Source organism: Castor canadensis, chromosome 8 (assembly GCF_047511655.1).
Source record: "Castor canadensis chromosome 8, mCasCan1.hap1v2, whole genome shotgun sequence".
NCBI classification, from domain to species: Eukaryota; Metazoa; Chordata; class Mammalia; order Rodentia; family Castoridae; genus Castor; species Castor canadensis.
This window is the reverse complement of record NC_133393.1, coordinates 73,045,098-73,071,462: the sequence shown is the minus strand read 5'-3', so window position 1 is coordinate 73,071,462 and position 26,365 is coordinate 73,045,098. Positions and strand designations below refer to the sequence as shown.

The window sequence follows — 26,365 nt, the reverse complement described above, 5'->3', positions numbered from 1 at the left end:
TAATAAGAATTAAACATTTCGTAATATTATTAAATATTTTTTAATTTTACTTGTAATGTCTACATAATATATAAGTGAGCATCTATTCGAAACAGTGTTTAAAGCTGAGGGTGTGGGGTTTTTTGGTTTTCTGAGCCTTACACATGCCAGGCAAGCACTGCACTGCTGAGCTACATCTCTAGCCCATGGGGATACAGTGTTGAACAATTCTAATATAATTCTTTTTCTGAAACTGAAATGAGAGATACAAATAATGTCACAGCTTAGATCTGTCATAATGTATTAAGTTACTCATGTTATGGACATTGGATTTTTAATAGTTTCCTTTTTGCCAGGTGTGGTAGCTCATACCTGCAGTTCCAGCATTCACAGGAGAGTGAGATAGAAGGTTCACAAGTTTGAGGCCATACTGGACTACATAGTGAAACTTTTATCTCAAAAATTAAAAGAGGTTTCAAGGTTGCCCTTCCTGCCTTCCTGCTTCCTTCCTCCCTTCTCCTTTCCTCCCTTCCTCTCTTCTTCCTCCATCTCCCCCTCAGCCCATGCTAGGCATGCCCTCTACCACTTGAGTTACACCCTCAGCCTCAACAGTTTTCTTTTTTGCATGAACTGGGGTTTGAACTCAGGGCTTCACGCTTACAAAGTATAAAAGACACTACACTAGTAGATTATAGAGAAAGCCTATTTTTCTGTACATTCACAAGGTTAAATTTTTGTAATTAAAAATAAGTGTTTTGCAAAGAGGTAAATTCTCAACCTTTTAGTATTCAGACATATAATTTAGTACTAATGTGGTTGAGAATTTATTCCTTTGCAAAATGCTTACTTTTGTTGTTTGCCCATTTTGATGGTGTATTGGTTTCTTTTATACTTTCATTTCTTTCAATTATAGCGTTATTAAGATGTAATTCATGTACTACAGAATTCACTCTTTGAAGTATGAAATTTAGTAGTTTTTATTATGCTCACAAAGTTGTGCAATGATTAGTACTAACTCCAGAAATTTTCATCACCACAAAAGAAATCCTATTAGCAGCCACTGTCAATTTACCCCTTCTCAAGCATCTACTCTCTGTCTTTATGAATTTGTCTGTTCCTGACATTTATTCATACTGTATGTTTTCCATCTTGAAATGTTTTTCCACCTTCTGGTGTAGATCCCTGCTGTAGGTCTTGGCATGGGAAGCCTGGGGCACTGAGGAGCCCAGTGAGGCACTAGGACCTTGAGTCCTGCCTCCTGCTCTGCCCTGGTGCATTGGTATTCACATTTTAGATCCAGAGAAGGAAAGTGGTTTTGTTTTTCTCAGTAATCTTGAAGTAGTGTCAGAAGTAAGTGCACCTTATGTTTGCTGAGTGTGGTGGCTCATGCCTATAATCCTAGCTACAGAACAGTTGAAGACTGGGAAGTCACAGTTCTAGGCTAGCCTGGGCAAAAAAGTCAGTGAGACCCCCATCTCAACTGGACATGGTGGTGCATGCCTGTGGGCCTACCTACGTGGGCGGATGCAGTCCCAGGCTGGCTGGGCAAAAACACAAGACCCTAGTGCTTGCCTAGTCAGCATGAGGCCTTGAGTTCAAACCCCAGGACTGCAAACAACAACAACAAAAAACCTACCTTACATCTATAAAGTGCTTTCTTCCGTTAATGTGATTTATTACTAACAAAAGTCCTGTGTGTTAAATTGTCCTGAGGAAACCTAGTCTTGTGAGGTAAGATGATTCATTTGAGTCACGTTAACAAGAGGCAAACCTAGAAATCAAACTGTGTCTTGTCTTATGTGTAAACACCAGACCTCTTTAACACCATATTTGCAACCTAGTAAGATATTCCATGTGCTTAGACATTTCTCAATTTTGTGTAGGTCTTTTGTGTTAATAACAGATACTTAGAGACACATATAACAGTATCCTGTGATTCGAAATGTCAGTATTATTTTGGGGATAATGTTAATAGCACAATACCTGTTGTTTGCCCTATTCTTTGAAAAATAGCAACTTGAAAAAAAACAGCTGTTGAATTTTGGTGAAGAAAGACAATGAATGCCACTCAACTTTGGAGCCAGTGTTCGTCCAGATTAAAGACTACAATTTTGCAGTGCCTTTGAGTGCTAGCAGGTGGTGTGAGTGCACCACACAACTGTTTATGAGTTTCTGGCATAAACTGTGCAGTTATGTTAATGTGAATGAGCGGTAAAGCAGTTGTTATGATAAGAATCAGCATCACTGCCACATTTGACCACTTGCATAAAAACCTGGGACATGCAAAAAGCTTAAAAATTTTAATGTATTGTTAAATATTTTGATTTCATTGAAGAGAATTTTAGAAGGAAAAATCACTACTTTCTCACTATTCTGATGTAAAAATTGTCATTTTTGTCTGCATACATGCATATGTATGTATACATGTAGTTTTAAGGTAGGTACATTTTTTTATTTTCATATCAGTAATCGTCCATGTTACTAGTAGTCGGTTATCATAAAATGGATTATTTTAGCTGTCAGGCTGAAAATCAGTACTTAAAATTACATCTTTTTAAAAATTTACATATTCATTCAGCAGATGTTTATTGAATGCTTTTCAAGTTCTAGGCCCTAGCTAAGAACAAAACAGACATTATTCCCACTCTCAAAGGCTTGCAGTTCAGTGGGGGAGAATGGGCAAGTAAATAAACTACTGTGCTGTGGTATCTTGAGGGAAGTGCAGAGTTAGTGAAGCTAGAGATAAGAACCAGATGGGATTTAAATGTCCTGTTTAGCCTTTTTCCTTCTTCATGGAGTTACAACTTTCTTATTCTTGATGCTGTCCATGGGAAATTAATTTATGCTTGCTGTGATTTGAATATGGTTTGCATTGGGAACTTGTTCCCCAGAGTGGTGATGTTGGGAGCAGATGGGACTTTTAAGAGGTAGGGCCTGAGAGAGGCAGAGGTGGTTCAAGCCTGTAATCCTAGCTACAGCGAGTTTTTTCTCTCATTCCTGATTATTCCTGAACCTAACTGGGCCTAATGGGTTGGAGGGTGGAGGGGTAACTGGAGATGCAGAAAGGACACAGGATAGACAGACTGACAGACAGTGGGGCCATGTGTGTTGGGTGCTCGTTTGGAGACCCACAACCCTCAATGCTTCTTTTTCTCTATTAATCTTCATTTACTTGCTTCTCTCTATCTTTATTCTTTACAATTCTTTAAAACCCTGCTTTTAAAGTCTTCTTTTCTGTTCTTTAAAGTCTCCTGAGACTCACACTGTCCCATGTTAAGTCTGCCCCCAGACTTGCACTGTCCCATGTTCTCTGTCACTTTTCTTTAGCTTAGCTTTTCTAAAGCCTATGTATAAAGTTCTTGGTGCAGACTTTCTATAACCCCTCTTTAGCAATTCTTTTCCCTTCCAAAGCCTCCCACATCAAAAAGCCAACAAGCAAAAGCCCCCAAAGCAAAAGCCTCATGTCCTCCTTCAGGCTGTCTTTTATATCCAGTGGTAAACAGGGTGGAGCAGCGGGGAGGGGCGTGACATTGTACAAGGAGAAACCTGTTCCCTGCTTCTCTGAAGGTAAACAACTTAGGAGAAGAAGGAAACTGTTCTGCATTTTCCTCTTTTGTGCCTGAGGCTGTGTCAACAGATAAACATCTTAGGAAAAGCAGTAGAGCTGCATCTCACCTTGCTAATGTCCATTTCTCATAGGTTTCTCATAATCTGCTCTCCACACTAGCTATTTGGGAGGCTGAGAGAGGATCCAAGTTTGAGGCCAGCCTGGGCAAAAGTTTGTGAGACCCCCCCCCCCCCCAATCTCCAAAATAACCAGAACAAACTGGGCTGGAAGAGTGGCTCAAGTGGTAGAGCTTGTTTTGCAAGCACAAAGCCCTGAGTTTAAAAACAAAAAAAAAGGTGGGGACCGGTGGGAAATCCTTTGGCTACTGGGGTGCTCTTCTTCGATGGGATTTGGGCAGTTTTTGTGGATCCTAATCTAATTCTCTAGAGAGTGAGTTGTTACAAGAGCAAGAGGACCCCTGAATTGTTCTCTGGCTTTCTGTCTTGCAGTATGATCATTACTTATTGTATGAATTTCAGTCTTTCTGATGGCAGTGCCATACCCTTGAATCTCCAGAAATGTGAATAAATAAACCACTCTTCTTTATAAGGTTACCCAGCTGCAGGTATTTCTTTATAGTAACCAAAAATGGGCTAATACAATGCTTTGCTTTACTTAACTGTATTCAGTGTCAAATCTGTTCATCTCTAGATAGATATACCTTCACCCCATGCTGAAATTCTCTTCAGATTAAATAATGTGCATATTTAGGCCAGCATTTCCCCAAATATATCTTAATGAAGACGAATTTTATGAATTGTCCTTGAAAAGTGGAATCTGAGGTCAAATAAATTTGAGAATCACTTGCATACTACATCTTGAAATTTAAAATTCTCCAAGAAGTATTACTGTAAAGAACCCAGTTTAGAGCTGGATGTGGCATACACCTGCAGTCTAAGCATTTGGGAGAGTGAGGCAGGAGTATCATGAGTTCAAGGCCAGCCTGAACGATATAGTGAGACCTTGTCTCAAAAAATGAGCCTAATTAAAGTGAGAATATTCTGTGTTTTGAAAAATAGCTCTTTTTAAAAACACTTTTTGGCAGTGTTGGGGAATAACTCCAATTCCTTGTACATGTGAGGCAAGTTCCTCTACCTCTGAGTTGTCCCTACCCTTAAAAAAGAATTCTTAACAGTCTGTGGGGCTGATACTAATTTTTGAAAATTGATTTCAGATGTTTTGATCCTTTTCTAATGTGATACTCCAGTCTCCAGGAGATAGCTGTAGCTTTTAAAAGTAAATGTTCCAGCCAGATGTGGTGGCGTGTGCCTGAGGCAAGAGGATCAAGAGTTTGAGGCCAACCTAGATTGCGTAGCAAGACCCTGTCTAAATAAACAAATAAATGCCCCAAAACCAGTTGCAGTGATGCAGGTCTTATCACTGCATGGCAAAGATACTAGTGGGGATGGACCTCGGGGACTTGTGTTTGCTAGGTGAGCACTCTACTTCTTGAGAATGCACCAGTTCTTTTATTTTTAATTTGTTTTTCAGGTAGGGTCTCTTGCTAACTTTGTCAGGAGTAGCCTTCAGCCACTGCTCCCAAGTAGCTGGGATTACAGGTACTTAAAGCTACTATAGTCTTATCTAGTTATTTCTGTAGTCCAGCTTTACTAACACCAATGAAGTTTAATTTTATTGATGCATCATAATTTTACTTATTTAAGAGATATATCAGTTCTTTCAGAGAAGGTACTGATTCTTAGAACTTTCAAAGAACTCCAAACAGTATATTCACTTCCTTTTTTTTTTTTTTCCTGTGAGTACGATCGTAATGTTAGTACTTCTATAATGTACTAACTGCTGACTTTGTATAGAAAGGAGTTTAGAAAGGTCTAAAAGTGTGCTTGATGTTAATATATATAACATTGCTTCCTTTTTCAAAATTAAATCATATGAAATGATGCTTTCAATAATATTTTTCTTATATTTTCAAGGTTAAACTGTCCAGTTTGAATTTAGATGATCATGCAAAGAAGAAATTTATTAAACTTGTAGGAGAACGATACTGCAAGACCACAGATGTACTTACCATCAAAACAGATAGGTAAAGAAAAAAATTGGAAAGACTGTTCACATGTATTTCTTTATTGTCTTCCATCCCCTGTAGGCCTCTTTTGAGAAATCATATTAAGATAGGAATGGTGGCTAGGCAAAATCCTAGCTACTTGGGAGGCTGAGATTGGGAGGATCTTGGTTTGAGGCCAGCCCAGGGAAATAGTTTGCAAGACCCCGCCTCCAAAAATAATCAAGCAATAGAATGCCTGTTTTGCCAACATAGATTCCTGAGTTCAAACCCCGGTCCCACCAAAAAAAAAAAAAAAAGATAGGAGTAGCTTTTATTACATCAACTTTTATTAGAGAAGTTGTGCAATTCATATTTTTGAAATCCTCAAACTAGCCTACTTTCACTATTCTTTTTATGTATGGAGAAGGACTTGCTTAGTTGTGTTGTTATTTTTAGTCCTCACTTTCATATACCTATGTATGTAAAACTTGGAAGATGTTAAAAGAAGACAAAGTATGATTTGCTAGTGATTAATGCTTAAATAGGCGGGAGTTTTTTTTTTTTCTTAATTGGCTTTATTTGTGATTCTAGACTGGGACAACACTTCATTCTATGAAATAGAATAAGTGTTCCCTTAAATAGGTTTTTACAAAGTTGAGGTATGGAGGCTGGGGTGTAGCTCAAGTGGTAGAGCTTTTGCCCCAAGCAAGAGGTCTGAGTTCAAACCTTAGTCCTAGCCTAAAAAACAAAGTCAAGGTATGTAGTTCAAAATTAAATTGCTAATTTGCACATATGAAAATTTGTCAAGGCATTGTAAATAAGCAGAATTTCAGAGTCAGGATAGTCATTTATAAAAAGAGTATTAAAGTTATCAACTATGAGTTTATAAGTTAGATGATTTTCATTTGATATAAAGAAAGGTTACTGGTATGTTTTTACTAAATGGGTATTTTATTTCTAGAATTTACTTTTGTTGCCTCTAAATTGTGTCAGAATATAAAACAGCTCCTTAGAGAAAAGTGAGTGGCAGATCTCCCCACCCATCCTAAATTTCAAAGGATTTGGAGGCATCAGAATCAGGTCTCATAACCTGTTTCTTAGTGGTGGGAAGAAGGCTCAGGACAGTATGCAGAGAGAGGTGGTGAACATGGTGGAGGCAGGAAAAGCACAGGAGCTGTGGTTTCTGATTATTACCTTAAGAGGGAAATAGATTTGAAATATATTTTAGTGTCTTTAGAAAATGCAAGGTAACGTTGCACTTCTAATTTATCCAACTTCTAAAATACCTTTAACATGTTATTTCCTGAAATTCTGTAAGTTCTGATAAGGTTGCTTTATCTCTTGGTTGACAACATCTATACACACATTTCCTGTAGCAGCTATTCAGAGGACTATTAAATACAAGTAAAGAATAATCACTACAGTTAAAGTTATTTGTCATGCAATAGTTTTATATTTGTAGAAACTAGAAGCAATTGTTTCTTTTTCTGTATTACCTTATTACCCTACAAGCTTAGTATACTGTCTCATACGTGTGTAGAAGTTTTGCTTAATTTTAGGGTACTAAAATTCTTTTTTCCCCCATATTAATTCTATTTTAAATATAAATGTAGCAGCAACATTATATGTATGTGTTCATTTTAAAAAGAATCAGCTCTGAAGAAATAAGATTAACATTTAAATTAGCATGTATCACCTGTCTAGCTCATTTTTAAGTTAACTCAGATATTCTCATGCCATCAAGCAGATTCTCAGCATTGAGATGGTAGAATGAACCTGGATTGAACACAGTCCTGTTAAAAAATAGCTTAAAGCTATTATCATATACAGATATCTCCATTAGTGATGAAAGCAAAGATAAAAGTAAGCCCAGTACTCAGTATTTTCAATTAATGAGCTACACAGACTATTCTTAGAGCAGAATTTCCTGAAGTGGATAGAGAATTACTGAAAATGTTATCCTCTGTTTTAGTATATTGTATATTTTGCAAATTATTCTATATATTATTTCTAGAATTTTGACTTCCTCCCTCTTTCTCTTTTGAAGGTGCCCTTTAAAGAGGCAGAATTACGATTATGCAATGTATCTACTAACAGTTCTGTACCATGAGTCTTGGGTAAGTGTGGGTGAATGTTCCTGGATTTTGCCAGTGGAATTTAGATGATGCCAGAATACTCTGTGGTGAATACTCAGTTGAGTATTTGGTGAGCCACTAACTGAGCATGTACGAATCTCCTATTGGTACCAAAAGTGAAGATCTTGAAATAGATTTCAATCAGTTATAGGACCATACTGAAATCATGTGTCTAAACCTTTAAAACTCCGTTTCTGAAAAATTTGGAGTTTTTATTTGATTTTTTTGTTGTTTGAGTTTGAATGAAAGTTCTCAGTTATGGAAGAGTAACCATCATATGTGTAACTTGAGAATTTGTGATTTTTTTCCTGTTTTCTAAAACTTGGTAGAAAGGTATTTTAAATGTTTATTGAAATTTTGGGTTAGCACTGAACATACTGGCTATTATACATTAGGAACAGTTAAGAACAGTTCATTATTTAAATAATATTAAAAGTGTTGTGTCTGTATACTTTTAGTAGAAGTATGTTTGTTTTTGAGGGAGATTTTGTATACTTAAGCATCAACTTTTTCTTTGTTTTTGGTAGCACTCGGGTTTGAGTTCAGGGTCTCACACTTGCTAGGCAGTCACTCCGACTGCTTGAGCCACTCTGCCAGTCCTTTTTTGTGATGGGTTATTTTAAGATAGGATTTTGCCAACTCTTTGCCCAGGACTGGCTTTGAACCTCAATCTTCCTGATCTCTGCCTAGAGGATCCTGTAGCTAGGATTATAGGCATGAGCCACTGATGCCTGGCTAAGCACAAACTTCAGAATTCAAGTTGGTATCCAACATGTTTATGTAACTCAAAGTTTTAAGTACTGTTTTTAAAATTAAAATAATTATCAGTTTGTATTCAAACTAAATTTTTTTTTATAGTTTGCCCAACATAGAAGACTCAGTAGAATTTCGTAATTAGGAACATTTGAAGAAATAGAGATAGCTGGAGAAGAGAGGCACTCTCTTTATATGTTCATAGAACTTCATATCAAGAGAATTTTTTTTTTTTTTTTTGAAGGGGAGTGGTTTTGGGAGGCAGGATCTTGGTATGTAGTCTAGGCCAGCCTTGAACTCATGATCCTCCTGCTTTAGCCTTTTTAGCACCACCATACTCTGCCCTGTATTTGTTTGTTATGACTCTTAGAGATGCAACAAGACTTCAGTTTATTGAGTACCACATTTCTAAGATCCATCCAAAGAGGCACTGGGCAGAAAATGTTTCATGTATTGGCCACTTAGCCAACATACAGTAAAAGAAACATATTCCTGAGATTTAGTAGTTGCATTAAATTGCCTTTGGAACCTCCTTCTGGCCCTGAGATCCTGTGATTCTGTGAACACATGCAGCTGTTATTCAAACTGCTCACAGCATTTTCATTGGTGTTAATAATAAAACTTTGTTGCTGTTGTTGTTAAGACTGAGGTTGAACTCAGGGCTTCATGCTTGCAAAGTAAGCACTCTACTACTTGAGCCACATGTCCAGTCTATTTTGCTCAGGTTATTTTGGAGATGGGTCTGGAGAACTATTTGCCTAGGCTGGCCTCGAACCTTGATCTCCTGATTTTAGGATTACAAAAGTGGGCCACTGTACATGGCTAATAAAACAGTTTTAACATAAGAGAATGAGTAACAAATGAAGGAGGAAGGTGAGGAAGAGGTTTTATTTCAAGTTAGTGAACAACAAAAAGTAGCTACTAGCTCTTTTCTTTTACAATCTTCTCTCTGTCATAATTTATCTAGATTTTCTAATTTCTGGTATCAGGAGCAACATCATAACAGCAGTTAATCTCTTTCTTGTCAGTTGGCTTTAGAAATGCCTTTGGTTTAAGATGATTAAGCTCTCTTTTGAGTCAGTTCCCTAGCTGCTGTTAAGAGTAAATAGCCAACAATAAAAGCCAACTAGTTTGAGTCTCTTATTTTGCCAGCAGCCTATAAAGTGAATTTGCCCCAAAGGAAATGACAGGTATAAATAAATTCAGTGAAAGTTTTCTTACCAAATTCTTTTTTGTGGTTCCATGACATAGAATCCAATAAGCTTGTATTCTGAATTCATGCAAAAACCTTTGATCTTTAATGCTAATTAGTTGATGCCAGGACAAGGAGCCACATATAAGTGTCCTAAGCAGATATAATTGAAGAATTCCCATATTAAAATTGGCTCTTAGTCTTTTGTAAACAAGTACCATCAGTGAAGAAGCTTTAAGAGCATGCAGATGAGCCATGAAATTTTGCAGAGCTACTGGAACAGAATTTTTATTGAATCGAAATTCTTTTTTCCTTCACCAGCATTGAATTCATGTTTGAAATTGGTGTTACCACCTGGTATTCAATCCAACATTTGGAGAGCTTTGCTTAATCCATTGCTTTATGTTTTTCACAGGCTAGCTTCTGAGCATTTAATACTCAAAATATGTGTATCCTTGGCTTTTCAGCCTTTCCATGGAGGTTACTTCTAAGTAACATTGAGAGGAGAGTATTTGGAATCCTTCTGGAAAAGTATTCATCTAGACGTTCATATAAGGATGCTACTGTAGTATAATATTCAAGCCAGTTAACTATAGAAGTATCAAAGTTGACTCTAGTACATAGACTTCACAAAGCATAGGTTTCAAGCATAGAGGCATAGTAATCTTCAAAGAATGATTATTTTAGTGCCGAGAAGGTGATGAAGACACAAAGTGATCAAGACACCGGTCTGCTTGTCCTCAGCAGTTTAAAGAAGCAAAGAGGCTTCTAGAAATTCAGATTAATATTTCAGCATTACATACTGTTAGCCTAGGAATGAATTACATTTCAACATTTGGAGCCACGGAGACCTGGGTTCCAATCCCGTTCCCATTGCTTTTTACATGTGTAATGTTTGTCAGCCATTTAGCCTCTGAGGCTGTTTTTGGGTGGATCAGGGAGAATTTATGTAGCGTCTAGGAAATAATGGACTCTCATTAAATGGCTAGTAACTGATAATAATGTTAAAAATGAAGAAACTTTTTTCTTAGAATTTTAAATTCATTTGTTCTTGATTTCTGTGTATTCATTTATTTTTATTCCGGTGTTCAGTTTTACAGTTTATATAGTCAGATCTGTACCCTACTGTATGTAAACTTTTAGAACATGTATCCTATTCACAGTCTGACATAACGGATAACAAAACTTACTAAATTTTAACTTGTGTACAATATTCTTTTCTTGCCTCTCCCCCTGTGTAATTTTCTTTAATCTAAACCTACAAGTGGATAGGTTAAGAGATGATTGAAGGAAATATTTTGTAAAGGACTTGCACAAAAGAAATAGGCTAAAACACAAACACTGGGCCAAAGAAAAAAGCAACTGCTTTAGAATATACAGAGATCTGAAATTTGGATGCTTTTGATAGATTCAAGGGCTGGGTTGCCCTTGGGAACTACCTCTTCTTCACCATCCCCTGTCACCCCATGTCAACTTCTGCACAGACTGGGAACCTGCTCATTCTTTCAGGATGGGCTTCTCTGCTCACAGTTCACGCCAAAACCCCTAAGACTTAGTCCTTTCGCCTATGTTCTCTGCTGACATCCCCAATAAAGGATAAAATCTGAAAATATTTTAAAAAACAAGAAGAAAAATCTCTTAATTATCAGATTTTATTATATCAGATCTATCAGATTCAATTTATGTATATGTTTATATTAAACAATGTTTACTATGTTGTTTAATCTTACATTCAATAATTGTTTAGTTTTTATGTACCATTTGTCTTCCATATCCATAAGTTCAATCAACGTTGTATCAAAAGTATTTTTTTAAAAAATTGCATTTATGCTGAACTTGCATGGACTTTTTATTCTTGTTGTTCCTAAATAAAGTTTTAAAACTATTTACGTTGCATTTACATTGCATTGGGTATTGCAAGTAATCTAGAGATGGTTTAATAAGTATACAGGAGGATGTGCCTATCAGATACTGTGCCATCTTATTTAAGGGACTTGACCATCTGCAAGTTTTGCTGTTTGCAGAGACTCTTGGAACCAATTCCCTTTGGATATTGTCTCTCTACAAGGTATGGTGCTAGGAGTCAGTAAGACCATCAGAATAAATCAACCTTTACCCTTAGGAACCTTTGTTTCTGGAGGGAAATTGATGGTAGTAATAGTCTCTCAAGCTAGATAATGGTAACGGGAACATAGTGTTATAGTGACACCAACTAAGATTACTTGTACCTGTGAGCATCAAAGACGTGCTGGTGATTTGGGGAAGTGAGTAGGAGTGAGTATTAAAGAAGTGGGTGAAGGCCTTTGTAGGCCTAGTGGGTTTAGAGAGCAGGCAGAAGCTTGGTGTGGCAGGGAATAGATAACAGCAGAGGCAGAAGATGAGGCAAATTATAAAGACGATGTGCAGCTTACTTACAGTGAACATTCGTAATCACAGGGCAGCAGTGTCTGATGTAGCATTTTGCTAATTGTTTGAAAAGGCATTTCTTTCACTAGCTTAGTGTTTATGAAAAAGTAAGCCATCTTTTGTCAGATGTCAGGTATATATACTTTTCATCCAAAATGACACATACTGGCTGGCAGAATGACTCAAGTGGTAAAGCGCCTGCCTAACAGGCTTGAGGCCCTGAGTTCAAGCCCCAGTACTACCCCCAAAAAAGAAAACAAAATATGTAAGCTGAATACATAAAATATGTAAGATAAATATGTAAAAATATATATTTATTGCCAGTTGTTTGCTTGGTAGTCTTGGATTCAGAGGTTAAGATGTAACAGGAAAAATAGCCCCCAGTTGAGGAACATGCTTGTGGAAACCAGTTGGTTTAGTAATAAATATTTTTAAAAGTGCTATAAGGGTTGTCTTAGTCAGTTTGAGCTGCTCTAACAAATTACCATAGATTGGATGACTTAAACAACAGAAACTGATTTCTCACAGTTCTGGAGACTGAGATCATGATGGTTGGGTTAGGATAAAGGCCCTCTTTCTGGTTTGTAGTGGCTGTCTTGTTGTGTCCTCATATGGTAAGGAGCAGAGAGAAAGGACACCCACTCTTGTCAAGCTCCAGTCTCTATGACCTAGCTAGCTACCTTCCAAATGCCCCATCTCCAAACACCATCATATTGGGGTTTGAAATTTCATCCTGAGTTGAGCGGGGAGGGACACAGAAATTCACCCAGAGGAAGAGTTGTATAATTTACTATTTGATTTAAGTAAACTTCTTTTTCAGTAATATAAACTATAGCATACTTGATAGATGTTAGTAATAATTAGCTTACTCATATAGATATTAAGTCAAACATTATAACCTATTTTCAGTATATATCTTTACAATAGTTTAAGATTCTTTTCATGAATATAGAATTTGAATTATGTGTAGATCAGCTTTATTTTTCATTTGATTACATTTTTTCAAATGTTTAAAAGAAAGTATTCTAATTTTTCATTATTTTGAAAGTTCTCCAAAAATGTTCCTATGAGTTTATTTCTTGATACATGTTTTTATTTGGCAAAGTTAATAAATAAAATCTGTATTATAAAAAAAGTTAGTTTCTTCTATCAAGATGCGTCCCTTTAAATGAAGTGTGCATTTTATTTCATATTCTGCATAAACCTAATTTTAATGACTTTTAAAGAAATGCAATTGGCTAAGCATATTAATTGCACTCTCATAATGAGTCTGAACATTAATGGTGTACCAATAGCAGTAAAAAAGTGACTATATACCATAGTTTTACTTGAATCCAGATAAATCCATCTGACCTTTGTTCTAAAAGTGGATCTGGGGTGTTACAGTGAGAGTCACTGTGAGACTTAACTATGAGAGTCAGCTGTGTTACCAGGAGAATCAGCTGAGTTTTCTGCTATTTCAAATGATCACCTTGGGCTAACACAAAAAGGAAACCAAAAAGGGGGTGTGAGAGGAATTGTTCCCTTTTTAAAAAGTGCTAAGAGTCGGACTATTTTCTTCTAATATCTAATACATGGCCAGGTCTTTTCAGTTTTAGCTTTTAAATGTCTGTTAAAACTACTCCTCTTAGGTTTTTATCATCTTTTACCTGAATAACTGTAACAGCCTTCTAATTGATATCTCTGTCTGAGTCTGCCTTCCATATTATTGTTAAAGTAGTTGTTCTAGAAAACAAGTTACTGTATCACACTCCCTTATAAAACCCTTCCTTGGTTTCCCATTACCTAAGATAAAGTCTAAACTCCTTAGCACATTATTCACAGCAATTTGGCATTTCATTACCAGCTACTCAGGAAATAATAGGCTCTGTACCCTATTCCTCACCTATAGTATAAAAGTTATGTTCATAACATATTCTTTCATAATTCTTCATGTGTTATTCTCTTTGCATATTCTTTTTCCAGTTGATCAGCCTGGCAAATTGATGTGAATCTTTTACACCTCATATGTAATCTGTTTTAGATGTTTCCTACCAATCCTTTTTCCTTCCTCCAGTTAACATTCCGTTTATTACTTTTATGGCAATTGCCTGTATATAATGTCTCTTCCCTCCATTGGACTATGTAATCACTGGGGGCAGTGACTGTATTTCATTCTTCTTTATTTTCCCAGCAACTAGTATGACGTCTGGCATATTAGTGTTCAAGAAAATTTTTTAACTGATCTAAATTGAATTGAATTCCTTGACATACTCAGTTAAAATTTAGCTTTGCCAGCTAAATTGGCAGTTTTTTTCACTTTGTATCCGTTATGCATATTTGCCTCTCCTGGTTTTTTTTTATATTCATATGCCTTGGGATTTTTTTATATGGTTAAACTGTTTCATATAGCACAATGCCTAACTTGTAATCATGAGACGTGAAACTTAACTGTGATTCATGTGCTAAGAAAGGGAGTTGTAAGTAAGATAGTAGGAGGTGACAAATTTGTCATTTAGTGAAATAGAGCATCTGCTATATGTTAGATCCAAAAAGATTAGATGTAATTTTTCCCAAGTTTTGTCCCTTCCGTCTCTTTTCCTTATTCTGCTATCTGAGGAGATATAAATTATACATATGCTGATAACTCTAAACTCTTTGTATCCCAAGGTCTCTGTCCTGAGCACCTTGTACTAATTGAGTTCTCCTTGTTGTAAGTTATGGAAACTCACTCAAGCTAGCTTAAGCAGAAAGATAGGGCAAGGGTACTAAGGGATGTAAGAAATGGGCATGAGTGGAAGCTGGGCAGAGTGAGGTTCCTTAGTTTCAGGGCTCTGCTACCATATGGGCAACTGAGCTTTATTGTCTCTGTCTATAAACTGACTTCCTATCCTGCTTCAGTCTACAGGTCTGAAAGCATGACCTTGACTATTTCAGGATTTATAGGACTGAAAAATTAAAATAAAATTTTATTTTTCATTGGATTCAAGCTGAAAGGGAGGTATTGTGCTTTAGTCAGGCTTCCTCCAGTCACTGCAAAAGGATACCTAACAGGAAATGTCCCTGTGAGGAGCCAGTAATCTGCGGCTGACAGACTGAATGCATGAAAAATTGACCCAGCTTCTGCCCTGTGAATCAAATTAATAATGCTGTTGCAGTTAGAATTTTTAGAAGTCCCTATTTTTTAAAGACAGATACTGATATGCTACACAAGAAATGACATAATGCCTAAAATTTCCTTCACAGTCATTTAGCGAAGGTTTGGGAAGGGGGCAGTGGTAGAGGCATATATGAAATAAGAACGACCGTGAGTGAATCATTAGAGCTGGGTGACAGGTACATGGGAGTTCATTGGCTGTTCTCCGTACTTTTGTGTGTTGTTGAGACTTTTTAAATAAGAGACTTTTTATAAATCATGAAATCAAAATTGTATTTAATAGTTAATAACCCTGTATAAAATGATTGGTTTATAAATTAGTTTTGTTCTACTAGCTGTGTTTTCATGTTTGGATAATGAGGTGTTTTTGCTTTAGCCAACTCTTACTTTTTATTTTACCTGAAGGGAAATTCAGCAGTTGTTTAATATGAAAAGCCAGCATACCTTTTTCTAAGATATGAAGCATTCATTTAAAAATGCTAAAGCAAGGGTGTCCTAGAGATTTCTGCCTTCTCATACTGCCCGAGCATGTGGTAGGCTCTCTGTAAATGCTTTTTTAAAGAACGTCCTGGGCCAGGGGTATGGCTCAAGTGGTTTCAGAGCGCCTGCCTAGCAAGCACTAGGCCCTGAGTTCAAACCCCAGTATTGCTAATAGTGATGATGATGTGTTCCAGAATGGTCATAAACCAACAGAGAGAGTTGTGTTGTGTCTTGACATTTGTTGTCCCTCAACAACAAACTGCTTTTCTTTGCAGTTTATGTGTTGAAGAAATCTTGGTGTGTGTTTCCCTGTAGGCTCTCCTATCATTTGGATTTTGCTGATAGCGTCACATAGTACTGTACATCCCACTGTTCTGTGTTTCCTGTAAATCGATGCATAGATCTAGAGGCTTACTCACACCCTAATTAGGTTTTTTTTTAAGGGAAACTACTTTATAATTGGTATTGTAGACTTCCATTAAGAAATAGAATGTCTGTTTCTCTTTTTGTGAACTTGGTACCATAGCTTTTTAAAGTCAGAAATTAGAGAAAAATTATGGGCTTTTGAAAGTAAAACCTATATGTTTTTATAGTAGTAACAAGTATTGTATAAACTCAGGAATTGCTAATGCAGACTAAGTTCTTCAAATTATATTTTAACAATCTTACTTAAATATTTTACAATTTCCTCTTCATATAGAACATATAAGAGTTGCCCCAGTTTCACATTTGTTGAACTTGTTAAACAGAATCACCATAAACCTTAGGGGAAGTTAATTAGTACAATATTTTTAAAAAGACTTCTCCTAGTTGTAATCCCACAGTACAGATTTCATAGTTATGTTAAGTATCTCTAATATATATAACAATATAGTTTTCTGTTGCTCTTTGAGGTCATTAATCCTGCCTTCTGCTATATCCAGATCATTTTAAACCCAGACAGTGATTTATTAATTTTGGACATTTTGTTTTTCAATTCTACATGTTCATTCAGTTCTATGTTAAAATTGTTCATTTTTATTTGTTGACTTATTTATTATGGCTGTACTGGGGTCTGAACTTGGCCTTGTGCTTGCTAGGCAGGTGTTCTGCCTCTTGAGTCACCCCTCCAACCCAAAGTTGTTCATTTTAAAATCCACAGTATTTATCTTTTTCTCTGCATTCTTTTTTTCTTTGAAACAGGGTCTTGTTGCATAGCCCAGGCTGGCCTTTATCTCAGTCTTCCTGCCTCAGCCTCCCATGTGCTGGTATTACAGCCATGTGCTGCCATACCTAGTCTTTATTTTCTTTAACACATTAATCATAGATATTTTAAAGTGTTGTAACCTGTTATTATGATCAACTGAATGTCTGCTGCTGTCATTTGTTTTTCCTTGGTTATTAATTACATTTCCTTGGTTATTATTTTCTTTCCTTCCAGTCTTTTTTTTTTTCCTTCCAATCTTTATTACATGTCAGACATTGTGGAGGGTTATTTGTTTGTTTGGTTTTAGCTTTTTTAGACAGGGTCTCACTATATAGCCCAGGATGGCCTCAAATTTATGATTCTTCTGCCTCCACTTTCTGAGTAGCAGGAATTGCAGGTGTGAGCATTGAAAGACCCATAGAAGCTGCACTTGATATTGACCATCAGAAAGGATCTCCTCTTTTTTCTCTTGAGCAGATAGCAGTCAGGGCCTTATCATTTTAACTCACTCATGATTGAGTTGGACTAGGGCTAGGTTGCAGGTTTGTAAGATCTAGTCCATCTCTGGGTTGTCCCTTTTCCTGAGGCACAGCCTTCCAGGCTTGTGATGGGAACTTGGTGAGTCTGACTCCACATCTCTGAAAGACTGCTGAGCGGTCACTTGCTCCTTCCAGAAGTTTTGGGCTTAACTTGTTAACTTAGCCCCTAACAGCTTCACAATCTAGCAAATGTCTTGAGAGGAAGATTAGTCAGAAGAGGACTTCCTACCTCATCCAAATAGTATGAGATTATGGGAGTTTATACACTGCCTTTTAGAAGCCTGGTCCTGACTTCCAATTCCTCTATGTAGCCCAGCACTAAAACTGGTCATATCTGTGGCTTCCCAAATTCTAATCTGTCATATAAGTCGTGGCTGATAGAGCAGACCTTACTCATTTCTCTTTTACTAAATAAAGTCCTTTTGCATGGACCGATTCTGTCTTATTCTTGTACAGAATTGGAAAATGTCCTCAAGGAGCAAAATGGCTGGGGCTTGAACTCATGGACTCTACCACTTAAGACACTTCACCAGCCCTTTTTTGTGTTGGGTAGTTTCAAGATTGGGTCTCCCGAACATTTGCCTAGGCTGGCTTCAAACCATGATCATCTTGATCTCTGACTTCTGAGTAGGTAGGATTATAGGCATGAACCATCAGCACCCAGCTTTAAAAATGTATTTTTAATTGACTCATTAATTGTACATATTTACGGAGCACAGTTATGATAAGTTGATAAATGTATCTGATGCACAATGATCAGATCAGGGTAGTTAGTATTTCCATCTCCTTAAACATTGACATTTCTTTGTGTTTGTGATTTTAAACTCTCCTTTATGAAATACAACAAGTTGCTGTAAACTGTAGTGACCCTTCTGTGAATTTATTTCTTGAACTGTCTTATTCCCTCTCTACCTTACCCTTTCTAGCCTCTAGTAATTGCTATTCTGTGTTCCCCTCTTCCATGAGATCAACTTTTTTAACTTCCATGTAAGAACATACAATATTTGGTTTATCTCATGTAACATATTAATCCCCGAGTTCTATGCATTTTGCTGGAAGTGACAGTTTTATTTCTTTGTAAATTTTTTTTTAATTTATCATGGGGCTTTAGAAATTAGATTTCTTTTTTAATCCTAACAGTGACCTGGTACAAAATCTTTTTAAGAGAGGCTTGCTTTGGTCTTATTGGTCATAAAATGTGACCTGAATGGATGAGGATCTATCTATCTGTCTGTCTGTCTATCTATCTACCTATCTATCTATCCATCCATCCCTTCTATTTAGAGATGGTATCTCCATGTGTCTGGGTATTGTAATCTGAGTTTGTTTAGACCAAAAAAGCTTACACCCAAAGGCAACTGCATGAACACTGAAGATAATGTAGTTATTCTAAAAAAGAGGTGTGTAAGAAAATTAATTCTGGCTGTGGGTATAGGTCAGGGGTAAAGTGGTGGCCGAGCATGTGCAAGGCTCTGGGTTCAGTCCGTAGCACTGCAAAAATGACATCTTCATCTGAGGTTCATTTATCAAGAAGATAGGAAGTAACAGCGTTATGAAAATACCACCTTGGGCAGTTTAATTATTTTTATTACTGTTGTACTGGGGTACATTGTGACATTTTCCAAAGTTCTTACATTATATCATAGTTGAATTCACCCCCTCCATCCTTCTCCTTTATCCCTTCTTCCCCCCATTTTCCTACAATAGTTTCAGAAGGCCTCATTTTTCCATTTTCAAGTGGTAGCGTTCTTACCTCACATCCATGAGTCCCTGAGGTCCAATCTCCACTGCAGCAGAAGAAACAAAAAGAAGAAAAATGTCACCTTTAGATCAGTGACAAAGAATTAAAGCCTCTTATTTGTGTATATTCTATCAGGTTTAAAGACACCAGTCATTTTGTGAGTGGGAATAAAATGAAAAAACATTTGGGGCAAGTATGTGTGAATTCGTATTACCTTATTTTGTTGTTGTTTGATGCCTAAACTGGCCTCAAACTCATGATCTTCCTTCTCTTGCCTTCTGAGAGCTAGGTGTGTTTACCTTTAGAGTTTCAACGTACTGCTTGATAGTGGCTGTGGTAGGCACATGTCATGTTCACTTTGAAGACATTCTCCAAAATGTTTCATAGAAACTCTCCCATAAATACTCCTCCCAAACCCTTGGCATAAGTGCATAGGTTCTGGAGGTAGGCAGATGTGTGTTTGCAGTTATGTTATCAATAACAAATATTTAGTTAGTGTTTACTGTGAGCCACGTGCTCTCAGTATATAGCCATCCTTTACTCTCTTAATGCTTGGAATAGCCCCGTGAAGTCTGAGCTGATAGAGATGCAAGCTCAAGGGACTTACTTATCACAGGTAAAGCTAGGATTTGAATTCAGGCTTGGGAAACACGAGCCTGTGTGTGTGTGTATGTGTGTGTGTGTGTGTTTGTGTGTGTGTGTTGTTATCCCACCTCCCTCCTCTGTGACATTGAGCAAATTTCTGATATACAGCTCTATATTTGTATTGTGAAATCCAGAATACCTTGGAATTTGATAGTCTTTTCATAACTTACTTGGTAGGAAGAATGGGTCCTGAAGGCTGGGGAGCTATTTTATTTATAATTTATTTTGAGATGGGATCTCACTGTGTCACCCAGACTGGTCTCAGATACCTGGGCTCCTGTAATCTTCCTGCCTCAACCACCCAAGTGGCTGGGACTATGGTATATGCCACCATCCCTGGATATTTGTGTTTTCTGTTTATCCCGTTTAATGTGAACCATTGATATGTGGTGTAAAAATAGTAATGGGTTAGATTAGGAGGTGCTGCTGTAGACCCTTTCTGGAGGAGTTACAAAATATATGGCATATACACTGCCATATATTTTAATTTCCTAAAATGCAGGAAAAGTTTAGGAAATTTAAATTTCCTAAAATACAGGAAATTGTGAAATCTGAAACCCTGTAAGAGATCGTGGCCCTCTATTTAACTGGTATACCGCATTGTTTTCTCATCATAGTAAGAATTACAGTGTATGTAATAATTAATGCATGTAGGTATTTGAGATACCTGGTGACAGGAAGCATTGGGTTAGCTGAGATTGTTGGATCATTCTGTTGCATTTTATATTCAGCTGTACACGGCTTGGACGCGAAAGCTCACGTATGTAGAAAATGTGAATTGTGTTCAGCTTGCAGCTATAGTTCAGCGCTGTATTGTAGTGGTAACAGGATAGTGAGAAGCCATGCCTTTTACAGAATGTGGCTCTTTGGGGGCAGTAGTGATTTCTTCCTGTAAACGTACATTTTCCTGTAGTACAGGGTTTCCTTACCTTTTCATGCCATTGTGCACTTGGAAAATCTCTTACTGCAATGAAATAGTGGAGAATGTGTTTCTCCCTGCTTCTGGAGAATCCAGAACTGAGGGGTCATTATGGCACACCTGTACCACCTTGGCAGAAGTGTATATATGTCAGGTGGAGGAGCAGGATAAATGGAATAGAAATTATTAGTGGGTTTACTTTGGCTACTTACTTCCAGTAAATATCTACTTTAAAGTATTGTAGAAAGTCCAGACGACACATGAATGAAATGTAGAATTTTTTAAACAGCCAGGTCACTTAATTTGTTGTCTTCTAGCAGTCAGGAATGAGATGGAGTGACTGTTTACTTAATGCTTTATAAAATGAATTCATTGGCTTCTTAAATTAAGCATATTTCACTTGTAAGTTGGAATTATGAAGAAATTAATGTACACAACAAAACAAATTCAGTTTGACTGTTAGAAATTATTCATGATGGGTGTAGAGAGGAGTACAATAAGAAGCAGTTTCACATGTCTACATCTCTCCGTGCCAAACTAAAAGCTTCCCTGCCAGATAAAAGGTGGGCAGAGGGTTGATTGTCATCTGGATAAATTATTTCTAGAACATGTGCTGGGACACTGCCTGCATCTATCAGTTCAGTTTTTAGGATAGTAGGGCAAACATGCAGCAGTTGTGAGAGCAGAATACCACACATTTTGGGGTCAGAGAAGACACTCTGTATCATTGATTTCCTCTCCTCTGCTCTCTCACTCTCTCTCTCTCTCTCTCTTTCTCATGCTCTCTTTTTTTGGTGGTACTGGGATTTGAACTCAGGGTCTCACAGATGTTAGACATTCACTCTACCACTTGAGCCACACTCCCAGCCATACTGGTTTCTTTCGAAGGATTCAGGGGAAGATTTGTTCTGACTGGTCTCTGTGTGAGGGGGAGCATCTTCCTTGAACCTCAATGGTTGCATATGCTAGACAAATGCTCTACCATTGGGTTACGTCCTCCTTTGTTTTCCAGTGGGCTGTTGTGGAGGGGTAGGGGTAAGAGGGTTGCATGGGTGGAAACTGTTTACCTGCTTGACACTCACACACTTAGCTCTGAGGAGCCTTGGAGCTCTCTCTGCTCAAGCTGGGGCCTTTTCAATAGAATTTTTCAGAGGTAGTATATTATTTCTTTCTTTTCTTTTTTTTTTTTCTTTTGTATTTTGTTTCCAAGCTAGGGGGTCTCACTAACTTTGCCTTGAACTCACAACCCTCTTATCTCCACCTCCTTGAGTAGCTAGATAACAGGCGAGTTGTTCCACCACGCCCACCTATAAATATACCTCTTGTAATAGATTTCCACCTTTGTAGTGGATGATTCTTTAATAGTACACAGCTCAAAATATTATGTTAATTTGGAATCTGTGAGCTAGGGCATATTACTTACTAGTTATGTTGTTTGGCTTTTCACAGAATGTTGCATCTCCACTAAAGCACAGATCTGAATTATATGACTCTTAAATCTGCCAGTGTGCCCTAAATAGCATGGTAGTAATTTTTGCAATAAAAAAGAAGTTCTAGAAGAACAAAAGAAACAAACAAAAAGAAAAAAGATGTACTGATGAAAATTCTTCTCATTATAGAAACAAAGATAAAATTCTAGAAGATATGGAGTCATGACAAAAACCATGCACTGCATACAAATGTGCACATATATTGATATTTTAAATTTTATAATTATTCTCTCCTGTCATTCCCACAAGCATGTTGCAAAGATAAGTAAGTCTCAGCTCATTATTTTTAACCTAGGTAATGTGAAGTGTTGATGTGTTAAGGTTTAGGGAATAGAATGCTGCAAATTCCCTGTATTTGTTGGAAAACAGGATAGCTGTATTATAGGTGAAATTTGCAAAGTAGACAAATTCTAAATTATATAGCTAGAACTAGTGAGAAGTAGCACAGCTTGAATGACTGGTGTCACAGAATAGAGTTTGGGCCCTATGGCTGGCCCAGATTGTCAGCCAGTCCAGATGAGGGGATCGGAGTGTGCGTACAAAGTGTTAATCGGAGATTCCACATTTTGCAGAATTCTCTTCCCCTAAAACAAATAAAAACACTTTGTCTTTTGGTAACATTTCCCAGAATTCAGATCTCTCTCTTTTTCTTTTTTCTTTTTCTTTTCTATTAGAAAACTGAAGAATGGGAAAAAAGAAAGACTGAAGCAGACATGGAAGAGTATGTGTGGAAAAATAGCTCCTCAGAAAAAAGTATCTTGGAAACACTTCTTCAAATTAAAGCTGCTGAGAAAAATTTGGAAGTAAATAAAGAAGAGCTCCTTGGTACTAAAGAAGTTGAAGATTACCAAAAGTGTGTTGTTAGTCTTAAAAATGAAGGGGAAAATGAGATTAACCTTTCTCAATACAAAGAATCAGTGAAGAGACTATTGAATTTGACATGAATTATGAAGTAGAAAAGTCTGCTCTGGCTTACTAATTTTATGCATGTAAGCAATATCTCATTTCACATAGAAGTGAAAATGTTTTAAAACCATCATTTCATGTCATTAAAATAATCTTTCTTACTAATTCACATTGACAGTGATTATTTTAGAGTTTTTAGTTTATACACCAGAACAGTTAATTAGAAGATCACTGATTGCTCAGACTCTAAGGTGTCTTTATTTCTATATAACTTTAATACTCATATTTTATATATATTTGATTGCTTGTCACTGCAGTATTTCTTTCCTCCCAGATTGGCATTTAGGGCTTGCTCTTGAACAGACTGATTATTTGGAAAGCCAGGCCCAGAACCCAGCTCCCTGACTTGCAGTTCAGTGCTTTGTTGACTTGTTTCCAGTTCTGGGCTGAATCAGGTCCTTGGGGATATTTTCTAATCTAAAAACTTGTTCCTTCCCTTCCTCCCTTTTAGGGGCACTTTTTGTTGATTCAGTTCTGCTTAGCATCCTGCTTCCTATGTTTTAGAGCTCATTTTGCAAACCCAGGCTGGAGGAAAAGTACAGTAGATACTACCTGGTGTTCACCCCTCTCAATGCCCCAGGTAGAGCTCAGGAAAGAGTGCCATGTGAAGACCTTCAGTTTAATTGGAGTAAATGACAAAGTGAAAACTGTGCTAAGAAGCATGCCATTGAGTTTGAGTTTAGCTGTTAAAACTTTTTTTTTTCAGTGCTGGGGATTGAATGCATGGCCTCATGCTTACAAACTCTGCTCTTGGGGCTAGATTCCTAGCCCAAGTCAGTGATTTTAAGTGTATTTGCAAGTCATTTGTTAAGACTTCCCAAGTTGTTGACAGGTTGTTCATTTACAATCACAACAAAGGAATTCTTGAGAGGTCACTTGCTAATAGACATATTTTGCCTAACAGAATTAGAGAATATAAATGAAAGTAAAAAGCTATCTCAAATCAGTTGTCTAAAACATTTGTATAAAATGAAGTATAATTTGGTATTAGCAAGGCCAAAGTCTACAGGTTATAAAAGACAAAAATGTGGCCTTGAATATAAAAGAAAAAAGGGAGTATGTTGAGTTCCATTGGATACAGATAGTGAATAAAAAGCAAACAGGTAAAAATGACTTCTGGTCATGTTTAGAACATTTAGGAAGTACGTCAGTACAGGTGCAGTGCACGTGAATAATCCCAGCACTGGGGAGGATTCTGAGTTTGTGGCCAGACTGAGCTAAATAGGAAGACCCTGTTTTTTTTTTTTTTAAATTAAAATATGCAGTGAAAGAAAATAGATACAAAATGGGGTTGAAGAAGGGAACATTTTGAAAACACTGGAAGCTGAGGGGAGACCATTTGGGTTAAGGGTGGTCTGTTGTGTACTAACAGTGCAGGTGAAAGCAGAGGGTGTAGTGTGTAAAAAATTCATCCTTGCCCAGAGAGACTGGTCTGGCCTTTATGCTCAGCCTCTGAGAGGCAATCTATATAATGCCTGATAGGGCCTTTATGTAGGGTAAGAGCCAGTGCAAAAAGATTTGAGGGTGGACCCAGCCATGCCAGAAAAACCAACTATATGATTCAGGGTGGGGGCTTTGGGTCACATGGTATCAGTCCACCTGGCAGCTGGGATCAGGTACCCAGGCAGTGAGTGAGTCATTCCTGTGTGATGGAGCCCCAGTAAAAACTTTGGACTTTTAGACTCAGACAAGCTCCTCTGGTTAGTAAGACTGTGCAGTTATCACATAATGATACCAGACAGTAGAGTCCTGACTTTGTAGCAGGGAGGAGGACCAAAAAGAAACAGGCCTGTGTTCTGATAAAGTACACAGGAAGGGATGGCATGGCAGAGAGATAAAACCTAAAGCATCCAAATGTGAAGAAAGTCATGTAGGACTAGAGGTAGAGGGGCACTTAGCACTAGGGTGAAGCAGCCTATAGAACTGCATGTAACCATATATGTGTTAAACCTTGTTTGCTTCTTTTATTTTATTACCTCTGTAACCTGCTTGCAAGGGTACATAAGGTGAGACCCCTTTGTTCTTGGGGCTCAGCCTTTGGACTCAAGTTGCTGACTCTGTGCCAGCACAATAAAGTGTTGCTTACTTGCCTCAGAGTCCCATCTCTGTTTGAGTTTCCTGTAACAACTCCAGAGAGGACCCCAGAGGCTAAGCATTGGAAACCTTCCTGGACTTCAATTTATTTGCTTTTGCCCTTGGATGTACCTTTTCTTTGTAATTGTTGCAGTACTTTAACTTGCAGCCCACCTAGCCTAAAAATCAGCTATAACTGGCATGACCCTTGGGTAACCCTGAGCCCCACTCCCTGGAACAAAGGGAGGTGGAACGGTTTCTGGGAACAGGGAGTGTTTCTGATTGATCGTGCTGAACGGAATGCAAGTCAATATGTTAAGACATCTGGTGTTCTTCAAGTTCCTGACAGGTAAATGTCTGGTGTTTTTTTTAGTTCCCAATAAGTAATCTTACCCCACCACCAGGATGTGGGCAATGTCAGAAAAATGTGACCCCAGGGGCATGAGGAATTCCTCTGTGCAATGATTGATGCTTTAAAGAGTATAAAACCTGTTTCAACTTTGCATTCAGGGTCCTTGTTGAAACCTGCTGCGTCAGGCAGATACTCAGGCCCTAGCTAGCTAGAAAATAAACCTTGCCTTGTGACTTACTCTGTCTCGAGTGTCCTTTGTCCTCTCAGAGGGTGGCCAGCCTCAGACCCTAACAGTAATAAACTGTACAAATAGTAGCTTTCATTGAGTTCTGTGAGTTCATCTAGTGAATTATCTCACCTGGAGATGGTATGCAAACACTCCCAATTTACACGCGGTGTCAGAAATAAGGACAGTCTTGTAGGAGAACTGTGCCACCTTTGCTTCAGCAGCTTAGCCAATTCCAAGAAATTACTTGCAAACTTAGGTTGCAGTCATTGAAGTCTAGTGGCAAAACCTTAAGAGCTGTAAGGTTAATACAGAAGTGTCTCAAAAAAATAGTTGCTGTTACTGTAATTTTAGCAATAATTAAGCAGCACTGTTTGTCATTAATTGATCCTTTGGGTTTTAAAATCTGTTAATTGTTGCAATACATACAATGAACATCCTCATCCATCATTGTGAGGATTCTATGGGATCCTCATAATACTTTTTTCTTTATTGGTAGTGCAGCCATTTTTTAACCTCAAATTCCTAAGTAGTG

The 26,365-nt window shown here is 37.5% G+C and overlaps 1 protein-coding gene across 3 annotated transcripts in view; it reads left to right on the top strand.

The window, feature by feature from the left end:
• LOC109698753 (small ribosomal subunit protein mS35) overlaps positions 1-25,841 on the top strand; it is a 39,793-nt gene extending 13,952 nt beyond the window's left edge. For all 3 annotated transcript variants that reach the window (XM_020183130.2, XM_020183131.2, XM_074083073.1), the window contains 3 exons: positions 5,521-5,630; positions 7,639-7,708; positions 22,888-25,841. In XM_020183130.2, coding sequence (XP_020038719.1) covers positions 5,521-5,630; positions 7,639-7,708; positions 22,888-23,157 — 450 coding nt within the window. In that variant the 3' untranslated portion in view covers positions 23,158-25,841. The remainder of the gene's footprint in view (positions 1-5,520; positions 5,631-7,638; positions 7,709-22,887) is intronic.
• The last annotated feature ends 524 nt before the right edge of the window (positions 25,842-26,365 follow it).